At 42.9% G+C, this 11061-nt stretch overlaps 2 protein-coding genes across 2 annotated transcripts; one reads left to right on the top strand and one right to left on the bottom strand.

The window, feature by feature from the left end:
* Nucleotides 1-5735: 5735 nt before the first annotated feature.
* On the top strand, nt 5736-8289 carry zgc:112285 (uncharacterized protein LOC561476 homolog). The gene is made up of 6 exons (XM_058620353.1): nt 5736-6084; nt 6196-6305; nt 6772-6866; nt 6985-7265; nt 7587-7750; nt 7858-8289. Exons 1-6 carry the CDS (start codon nt 5946-5948, stop codon nt 8035-8037), a joined length of 969 nt encoding a protein of 322 aa, XP_058476336.1. The 5' UTR covers nt 5736-5945; the 3' UTR covers nt 8038-8289.
* On the bottom strand, nt 8290-11061 carry timm23a (translocase of inner mitochondrial membrane 23 homolog a (yeast)). Its single transcript, XM_058620354.1, has 7 exons — nt 10916-11061; nt 10746-10804; nt 10562-10655; nt 10085-10169; nt 9935-9993; nt 9608-9718; nt 8290-9002 (listed from the first exon to the last, which is right to left on the bottom strand). The coding sequence occupies exons 1-7, from the start codon at nt 11019-11021 to the stop codon at nt 8881-8883; spliced, it is 636 nt and encodes a 211-aa protein (XP_058476337.1). The 5' UTR covers nt 11022-11061; the 3' UTR covers nt 8290-8880.

Genomic DNA, 11061 nt, shown 5'->3' with positions numbered 1-11061 from the left:
CTTTCTGATTGAGAATATGCCTTGTTTTCCCCAGGATGGCAATGCTAGTGTTGACCAGAGTTCCCCCCCTTCATATGACAATCGAAATGGTGTTGTGAAGAAGTAAAAAGTCAGTTTAGATTTTTTTTGAGATACCTCTGCATCTATAGGATTGATTCATCTATATCTATCCAAGCGTAACACTCCACAGTGCTCTTTAAAATGCTCATGATCTCTTCATCAACCACACGCACACACTCACGCTGTTCAGAGATTGAGAGGCAGCTAATGAGATTACAGGTAATCCTCGGAGCTAAAGGCAGAGCAATTGCCTCCTCTCTCACGCACACACACCTGCACATGCATGCACTGATCAGTGTGTCATATTCAACAAGTCATATTCCTGGTCCTGATGACAACTTGTGCAGTTAGTGCAGACAGCGTAGAAGAATGAACAGAGGAAATGTGGCGGGAAAAGCAAACTGAGTGAGTTTGGATTGTCCAGGGAGACGGAAACAGGACAGGTGATCTTCTTAAGGAATGAGGGAGGAAGAGTGTAAGGAATGACGGGGAGTGAGGGAGGAGAGACAGCTGCTCAGTGTCAGGGCAGAAAACAGGCCATAACGGCGTGATCTTTAAGGTAAGAGGCTATTTTTCTCTTTAATCTGATAGCACACTGTACATTTGTATACATACACACATATAGGTGAGTTTGTTGAGTATCTGCAGGTTGAGGCTGGTCAAAATGCCATTAGGTCATTTTGGGACACAGGTAGATTAAAGGGTCTGGCAGTTCATAAAAAAAAAAAAAGGATTTATGTGTTTTCATGCAACAAAATATCAGCATGACAATTACTTTTGATGAGAAGGGGTAACAAATACTATGTGTTGTAAAATAATAAAATAAGTCCAGACTTCCACAGTCATGATGGAGGACACAGAGAAAATAACCTGTAATGTTCTGTAGTTTAAAAAAAAAAAAAAAAAAAAAAAAACCCTCTGTCAATTCTTGTTTTCTTTGGCTCTTGCTTCTTTTTTATTTTAAAAATACACCTATGTTGATTTTTTTTCTTTTCTCCAATAATCAAATTATCTGGATTTTGTAATCTTGTTAGGCTAATCTGAGAATTCCTGTGGATGTGTGGGTCTTTGCATAGTGATGGTATGTTTCGGAATCAGACAGAAAGAAAAGAAACAAATGGATCCTTTTTACATGTTGGGTATTTCACTTTGCTCTCAGGCCAAACGTTAGATGAGAAGTACAACAACCACTTCAAGCCTTTAAAGAACACTTAGTAACATTTTATGTCTCGATGGTTTAATATGAACAAAAAAATTGCTTAAAGACGGAAATGTGCGCTTTTAAAGATAGTTGTTTAATGTCAGGCTATTTCGTCCCCGGGTACATTGTTAGACATATCATAGTGGTGACAGACAGGCTAGGATAGTTTCCAGTCTTTATGCTAAGCTAATATAAATGGTTGTGCGCAGCAGTTTAATTTTGCTTGGACAAACTTGATGAAAATCATATTGTTTAGGAATGAAAGTCAAAATCAAAGGCTCTGTTTATCTTCACAGGTTGATGTTGCCATGGCGAAGCCTGGGCGCCCTGTGTCTGAGAGCTACAAGCACGTCTGTTGTTCAGTCAGTCAGTCACTTTCTTATGGTGATGAGACTGCGATTGTGGGATTAGAGGACGAGGATGACCAGAGTCCCATTTTCTCCATCTCCAAGAGCTCCATGGATGTGGTCATGGCAACAGGTGTGCCGCACAAGCGGGACCCGGCCTGGACCAGAATGAGCATGAGACGCAGCTCCAGCACCAACACACACTGTGAACAGGACTCTGCGATTCTCCGGCAGCTGCGCTCACACGTGTTGCAGCAGGTCAGCTCCACGAACAGCCACCACTTATCACTCACAACCCACAACCTGGACATGCACAGTCCTCCTGCGCTCAGCGAGCACAGAGTTGCCAACATGCAGTGCTGCAGCGAAAGCAGTGGTAACACACACAGCCGCAGCAGCACGCCAGAGACAGTAGTGTGGAAAGGAGGGGCCTCATGCTCCTCAAGTCTAACCCAGGAGGCCTGTAACCCCTCTGCACCGGAGTCTCCCACGTCCAAACTAATCTCTCCTCCAACTACACCCTCTCTGTTCACCTCTTCCCTCCACACGCCTACTGTATCACCTGTAGAACTTTTAAATCACCAAGAAAACTTCCTTATGCCCTCACCTGCAACCTCACCACTGCAGGTTCACACCTCCGCACCCCTAACATCCAACTCCACAAATCTCCAACAGCTTAGAAGCACAAGGGGTTCTTTTCAGTTCCCTTCCCAAAAGCCATCATCTGTCTGTTCAGTGGAAGACAATGTAGTGTCAGATGTTTTTGAAGACTCTACAAAAGAGTTGCATGGCCCCGGAGGCTTCCAGTTACCAGAGGGCAGAGAGGCGAGAAGCCCAGAGCGGATGCTCAGCTCTCCAATGCCGACCACTCTAGCAGAGGGACAAGAAGTAGGGAGAAGCGGAGTCTCACCTTGCTACCCTCAGCTGCCATGGCAGTCGGGGGAAAGCTGTCTGGCACAAGGATGTGAAAAGTCACCCAACGATACTTCCTTCAGTGACTCACTGGTAGGTGACTGCTGCAGGTGCAAGCTAAACTACAGAGCCAGCATCACAGGACCTCCACAGGACGACGTGATCAAGGAAGAGGGAACAGTGACATCTCAGGTGGTCCTGGTAGATGCAGAAGTGCAGACAATCTCTCCTATGGGCTCCTGGTGGGACCTCAGGAGGAACATTTTTACCTCCAACATTGGCTCACACTCCAACTTGGGCTCGCCTCCTGGATCAAGGCTCAACCTGAAGTCATCAGTGGGGTCAAATTCCAATCTGGTGTCCCCATCTTCTAGCATGTTCCCAGTCAGCAGCGAGGAGGAGGAGAGACATGAAGAGGACCAGATGTGGGACATGAACTCTGCTTCCTCCCAAGATCTGGAGAGAAGGAGGCCCTGTCTGAAGATCCACGGGTCGACGAGGGAAGAGATGGGCAGGAGGAGCAGCATGAAGCAGGTGCAGTGGGACGAGGACGGGATGACATGGGACATTCATGGTGCATCAGTGGACCCCGAGGAGCTGAGCACAGCAATAACGAAACATCTGGAATTCCAGAGCAGCCCCAGACCACTGAGACCTTCTACAAAGAAGAAGAGAGCTCCAAAGCCACCGATTATGTTGAGCGTAGTAAAGGTCATTGCCCCTGAACTGAATCAGCCCGTGATGATTAAAACATCACCTTGTGTGATGGCGGGTGAAGGTAGGGAGACAAAGCAAGTGGAGGAGGAGGAAGGAGGAGGAGAAGGAAAGGTGCAAACACCAGAGGTTCCTTGTGGGATTAGCAGAGCAGAGGGAGAAAACACAAAAGATGAAGAGGATGATGAGGTGTATGGGGAGGAAGGCACTAGCCTTCCGAAATCTCCTTTGCGTGGGATTGTTCACACCCGGAAGAAGAGTGGGATCAGGTCACTGGGGAGGCCTGGCTGGTGTGGAAGCTCCAGAAAGGCAAATGATTAAGACTAATCAAACATTATTGATTATTCATAGATGATCACTCTACAGTTTGCTAAGAAAGAGATGTTTCATCCTTCTGTAGTTACAACTTTACTGTCCTGGGTTCTTTACGTTCTGCTGTATATTGATGAGATGATGCATTTTAGTGAGGTTTTTGTGTTAATGTAGAATAAAAATGTTTTGTCTTTTATATGTCTTATATTTTAATTGTATGTTTATGAAAAGACACGTGTGAGGACTCAAATACCAATAAAATATAAGCCAAAAGCTGATGATACATTTAATTGGTAAAGCAAATCTGATGAAATATTAGAATTCTTATCAAAACAAAATGATTTTTAACCAGGTTATGACATTTATTACCAGGATTTGTCAGTAACTGAAAGTCGCGGGAACTAGAATAATTGATTTCTCACACATTTTTCGGCACCGACTCACTGGAAAATCCAGAATATGATTTTAAACTCCTACTGCTTACATGCATACATACTTACCATATCGTGTTTGCCAATGCATCGCTCTGAAAATGCCGACTTGTGGTGGTGTGTGGTCCCCCCCCCCCCATTTTCCTCACCCAGAAAGACAGAGGAAAAGTCACTATGAATTACAATTCAATTTGATTTAGCACCAAATCACAACAAACACTATCACACGGTACTGTACGTACTAAGGCAGACACCTTTAAAATATTATAGAGCGAAGAGAAATCCAACAGTTCACACAATGAAAAAACACAAGACATTAGTGGAGAGAAAGAAAGTGCCTTTTTAACATGTGCAGCCATCTGCCTAGGCTGGTTGTGGTGAAGAAAAAAACAGGGAAGAGAAAGGGGGAAGAGAAAGTAAAAAAAAGAGGGAAGTGAGGTAGCGACAGAAGAGAGAGACCAGGAGCAGATAACATAACAGATGTATCAGGTTACAGTTCAGAATGGGTTATGACATGTTTAAGTCACTACAATGTCATTTATACATGCAATAGCATAGACAGTTGATGAAGATTTTAATCATAGTATAATAATGATGGAAACACTACGACTGCGAATAACAAAAATAATAAAACCGGACGAGGATTCTGCAAGATGAAGAGAGGAAGAAAGGGCACAAACTAGGGAGAGAAAGAGAGTCCTAACCATAAGCTTCATCAAAAGAAAAAGAGGAAGGTTTTAAGTCTAACTCTAAATACAGATCCAATACAGTCTGGTCACAATAAGCACTTGTGTTTTCTCATTGTTCTGAGTATTCAGTCTTAAAAATCATAAAGAAAATGAATGTTGTGATTCCCTTTTCATCTTATTTCACACTCACAATATTTACACCATCACTGAACCAAATCCATGAGGTGACTCAGCTCAAATATGTTGTTTGAGAACAAAAAACACCTCTAAGCCGAGTCTTCACAGGTTCAGAGAGACTCTCACTTTCCCACACTTACCCACAGTAAAAGGAAACACACAAATCAACACGCGATGTTGATTTGTGTGTACAGTATGAACCCGATGAACTGTGGTGGAGAGATGCAGCAATTCAGGTGCTGCCATCCAGATGAGTGGGCACATTCTCTCTCATTCACCTCGGTAAAGGAAAAAAAAAAAAAAAAAGCTTGTGTCACTAGTGGCTTCCACTGCAGTTACAGTTGTTGTTTTTATACGTTCACACATGTGTGCGCGAGTGTGCACAGAGAGCGTGGGGGAGCAGAGATTTATTTTCATCAACACTTTCAAAAGGGATTATTTTTGAATAAATTATGTTTTTGTACGTTATATAACACGACATATATGAATGTGCAACAGTAAAATGACAAAACAATAAGTAATTGACTACTAAACTGATCTCCATCTATTTTAATAGGTGATTAATGAGATTAATAAGGATTCTGATTTCAGCTGTTTGGGAAACACTGATGGATATCTTTCACTATATCCCAACATTTTATCAACTACACAACTAATCAATAAAATCAAGAAAATAACTGAATGGATAAATAATTATCCATTTCCCTTGTGTGTACTGCATACACAGAATGAATCACTGTACCTTAGAGACATGAAATAATAAAGATGAGGGTCATGATCCGGTCACTGTGTCACTACCACAGGACATGTGACATGATGGGATGTTTGTGTACACTGCTGTCACACCTTTGTAAACATCGGTGTACAGTGAGCCATTTACTTACTATGTGTACGTGAAAGTGCTGATGGGCCTCCACGAAATCCTCACGGTGGAAACTCCTAGCTACAGGAGAACAATCCAGCGCTGGGCCTTTTTATTGTGACACAGCTCATTGTCGTGTTTGTGCATTTGTGCATATGTGTGTGTGTACGGACACCTGCGTGCGTTTGCTGCCTGGTATAAAAAGCGAGGGATGTGTGCCGGCTGTTGATTCTGTGGAAGATGATGGCTGAACCTCGACCTGCTCTGCTCTGGCTCCTGTCTCTGCTGCTGCCACTGCTCTTGAGCAAGGCATCCCTGCCTGCGGCCGCTCACACACTCAACCCCGAGCGGCAACCGCAGCACAAAATCATCCACCTGGGTACTGCCAAACACACAGAGGGACTTCAGTGATATACACACATTTTTAAGTATACTTTTACCTTTCTTGAATTTAATGTCTTATTTTTATTTTGTGCTTCCCTCCCACTAGACTGGCCTAAGGACTGTGGTATGGCTCACTTTAAGCCCAACATGGCTGAAAGGATTGTATCTGGGAATGAGGCCAGACCTCACTCCTGGCCCTGGCAGGTCTCTCTGCAGGTAAATCTCCCTGTGCTTCAGTTTTTAAAGAACATGGACATTTTCATGTAGTCATTAACTACATGAAAATGCCCATACATGTATCTCTCTACACTTAGACCTGGTCAGGCATATTTGAACATTTGCTCAGTCACACTTTCCAGTGCTACATCATTCAATAATTACATGAATATTACCGGCAATGGGTCTATAAAATGCCAAAATGAACTTTTGAACCACAAAACTCCACAAAAAAAGTTATATTTTAGAACACCACATCAGTTTATACTATTTAGACAAGCGTTAACTGTTTGAATGAAGGATACATTGGTATATATAATAAATTGGACTGGTAAATATGTCTCAAACATAAAGAATCTTATGAGATGATGATAAAAATCATCATCTGGGAATGAGTGATTTTGGGAAAGGTGTGAAGAAAAAGAGAATGACCATCTGTGAGGGATACCTGTTTTTTCTGTCATAGGTTCGTCCCAAGGGAAGTAAACATTACATCCATGTCTGTGGAGGAACTCTCATCCACAAGAACTGGGTCCTTACTGCGGCTCACTGCTTCCAGAAGTAAGAAACACATCTATTGGGAAGAGGAAAAACAAATACTCTACAGTACATTTAGTCTTGATTTAAGGACATAGTAGGTCACAAATTCCTGAGACTGTGATTCGACTCTTCCTCTCAGGGGTAAAGCTGAGGATGCTGGGAGCTGGAGGATCGTTCTAGGGAAGCACCAGCTGAAGCGTTCAGAGACAGCAGAGAGGAGTTTCCCAGTGAAGAGAATCTACCGGCATGAGAACTTCCGTTACCCTACTCACAGCGAGCTAGACTATGACATTGCCCTGGTGAGGGCCGCCACAGACATCGTCCCTTCAAACTTCATCCGCTACGCCTGCCTGCCGCGCAAGCAGACCAACCTCAAACCAGGACACTACTGCTGGGTCACAGGCTGGGGAGACACAAGGGGTGAGTAGAGAGGGTTATTCTCTACATATGGCATATATAATAAAGCTAATACGGCCATTGGGTCCACCAAAGAAACTGAATGCTTGAAGAATCTAAAATGTAACTATGTGATTTGAAATTTCAAATGGTTTTGTCTGGAAAGGACAAAACCAACTGAATTTCATTTAGGTTTTTCTTTTTAGTTTTACAAGTTTTAATACTTTTAGGGTACATATACGATTTTCAAGATTCATACTATCTTGCTTGCATAAAACTGCTGTCCTGCTGTAGTTGTATATGGTATAATGAGTAACTACAATAATACATGTGTTACTTAAACAGGTGGAAAAGAGAACTTGTCTCTGGCAGAAGCTTTAAATCAAGCACGTCTCCCGATCATTGACTTCAAGACCTGCCGGCAGAAGAAATTTTGGGGGGACCGCGTCCGAGACTCTATGATCTGTGCTGGATTTAGGGACACCGAGGATCCACCAGCCGCATGCCAGGTAAGGCTGACTTATACTCAAGTCAGCACACAGATTAAGAATGCTTTTCCCGACAGACAGAATGAATCAGTCACTAAAAAAAAAGTGCCATGTTACGCATTTTCCAGGGAGACTCTGGTGGTCCTCTGCTGTGCCAGGCGGGGCTCGACCGCTGGGAGGTGCACGGTATTGTGAGCTTCGGCCCCATCGGCTGCACCGTGGAGAACAAACCCAGTGTGTTCACCCGCACTGCCGCTTACATGCCCTGGATCGAGGCAACGCGGATCAGGGACTTCTTTCTGCACTAACCAGATGATCCGCAAACATGAGCTCTGCTCCACTTAATGTCTTCAGACCTGCCCAAACTGTTTTTTCTACTAGTCTCAGTCACAACCACAATGTTGTTTCATCAACAACCACTTAAAACTGTTAATGTTCTCAACTTGCATTTGTTGTTTTATAACACCCTATGTAAGCACTGCCTAGTTTATACCAGACAAGACCTTTTACATCCAACAATGTGCAATAAAACTTGTTCAAAGCAACAGTCTTGGTCAACATTTCCCTTTTTTTAGTAACTTTTTAATATAGTGGGTGGGTTTGATGGAGATACATTAACAGCACACACTTCCGGTAGTTTTACAGTGATTTCTTCTTGCACAGTGACACAAACGTCACTGCTGATACGCTTTAATAAATACAAGAGCGGACCGTGAGGCTTTGCTCCGTGTTTGCACGTCTTGCTTGAAAATCTGAATTAGAGTCTTTCAGTCCAAAAACATAGCATGAATTCACAGCCATTTATCTGGTGAAACACACACCAGATGCCACGAGCTGTGTGACAAATTAATATTGGCTCATTCAACCCAAGTAGAATGGGTTTACTAATTTCAAAACTAGCATAAGAGACTAATAGGTCTCTGTAATATGTAAAGTTCTGGTAAATTCCTTTTTCCAGACACATTTAACTCCCAGAATACTCCAGGAAAAGAAGGTGGCTCATAGGTGGAAAACAGTGAAGTGGGACCACCTCACACTTCACTGGGAAGCACACTGCATTCAACCGGAGTCGTATTCCTCGTAGCGCTGTGATTAAAGGCTGTGTCCCGAAAAGATATTTGGCCCTAATGTTGATGCAGATGTGTGGAAGGTTAGTACAGCCGCGAGGAGGAAGAGGATGAGCCAGTGATGTGGTTCCAGTTGTTGTAGAGCGCGTAGGCGCCAGACAAGGCTAAACCCACGACACCTCCGCGAGCTACACCCTTTAATCCACCTGTGAACACACAACAGGAAAACGGCTATAACATAACATTAAACAAGTACACGCCAGCCGTTAATGCTGGCAACATAAACACACAGTAAGTTCAGCAAATACAATTATACCATTTTTAAGTAGTACCAGCTATGTCAGAGGAAACAGTTGGCTGGTGTTGCCTACCTAACATTATGCTTTCATAAATAAAACTGGCTCCTATACAGTTAAGGCAAACTTAAAGAGTCAGGCTCGGGACAATATAACACAAAAACACCTGTCAGGTTGGGGACAGGTTTAATTAGTTTTCTCTTTAGCTTGGTTTGGTTTGGACAGGAAATGCGACCTTTCCCCACTCAAATCTCATCATGTCAAAAGTGTCTTACTCACATTTAATAAAAAAGGGCTGATTCACATTTTGTGCAACTGGATACCGCTGAAAAGTAAAATCCCCATCATTGTTTTTGGTGACAATTTGTGGGCCATTATATTTGAAAAACAGATGACGGATTCTGAAATCACACCGTTTTTTGGCCCCGTTAAAAATACATGTGGAAAATTGTTAAAGGCTTAAGTCAACCAGACACAGCCCTCATTAATGGCATAAGAAAAACAACACTACCCACTTGCTGATTTAAAGAGCATCCCCGTTAACGTCCCAGCAGCCACTGTGTTGACGTCATCTTCCACTCCTCTGGCCTTCTCTATCACCACACCACAAGCACTGTACAACAATGCTGCAGAGCCAAAGACAGATTCATAAAAGCCACAGTGATTCAAAAGGATGGAAACTTTCACAATCACAACAGTAAACAAATCCCTACAAGCATGCCAATATTATACTTTCAAATAAGCAATCCAAACTACATATTCCAATGTGACTTTCAACAATGAGATTAGTTAATGTGCTTACTAACACTTGAGTCTATATAGTAAAATTTCTCCTGACTTACCAACAGAACCTAGAGTATTGGCCCATGAAGCACCCTGCCTAGTCACCATGTTAATAATCCTGGGGTGAGAAAGCAAACATTTGGAGGAAAGGTTAACACATTCAGGTGTAGAGTAATACTAAGCATAATGTGCTGAATTTTTATACTCACTGTACATTACGTGGTTTAGACCAGGCCATGTCTCTGGTCTCTTTCAGGCCCATCCTGAGACCGTTCACAACTCCGAATGCTGCTCCTAAGAACAAAAGAAGAGGCAGAAAGGGTTATTAATAAGCCATTAGAGTCACTCAAACAAAGCCTTTTCAGTTACATTAATCAAGGTTCACTGCATAGTAGAGATTATGTGGACAAGGAAATATGTCAGTCCAACAGTTTGTACCTCAGTCTGCGACTGAAAAATCCTCTACTGCCCTGGGAATTAATCTACAGGATATGCAGTGACTTGCTGATGAATTAGATACAGATGCAAATTCTTGATAACCTTGCAGAATAGTGTATTGACACTGTGGAAACACTGTGGGATTTGCTGACTTTCTGTTGACAATTTATGTGGTTAACAAAACTATAACAGGGAGCTTTTAGAAACAATTTAAGGACGCTATGTTACACGTGTTAAATGTTTCTTACCAGTCATGCAAGAACCTCCAATAGTGAAGAAAGCGAGTTCAAACCTTCCTCTTGTTTTATTGGCGCCTGTGGGTAATATGAACTCATCTGTGTCCTAAAACCAAACGTGAATAACACACAATCAGAGATTACATTATAACGTATTTTCTAACAAAAACAAGACAAGAATGCAGCTCTGCCTTACCTGAACCAGGTACCGAGGGTCGACATTGAGGTATGGGGACAAAGGACTCATTCCTGTCACTGAAATAACACAAAAACAACACTTGTGTAAGTGACGTTGATTCAAAGGCAGTGACAGTTGACAAGTGTTAGCTCTACAACCAAGAGGCTGAAGTGAAGTGAGACACTTACGAGGTACACCGGCGAGCTCAGTATTGGAGTATCCAGGTGCGCCGCCTCCAAAGAGACCCCCAAGGCCCGATTTGGTGCCACTTGATCCTTGCGGGTTGTTGTCCATGGCTGAAACACTCAAAATGCGGAGGTTACCTGGAGAAACC

This window comes from Solea solea, chromosome 21 (genome assembly GCF_958295425.1).
Source record: "Solea solea chromosome 21, fSolSol10.1, whole genome shotgun sequence".
NCBI classification, from domain to species: Eukaryota; Metazoa; Chordata; class Actinopteri; order Pleuronectiformes; family Soleidae; genus Solea; species Solea solea.
This window is presented reverse-complemented; position numbering and strand designations above follow the sequence as displayed.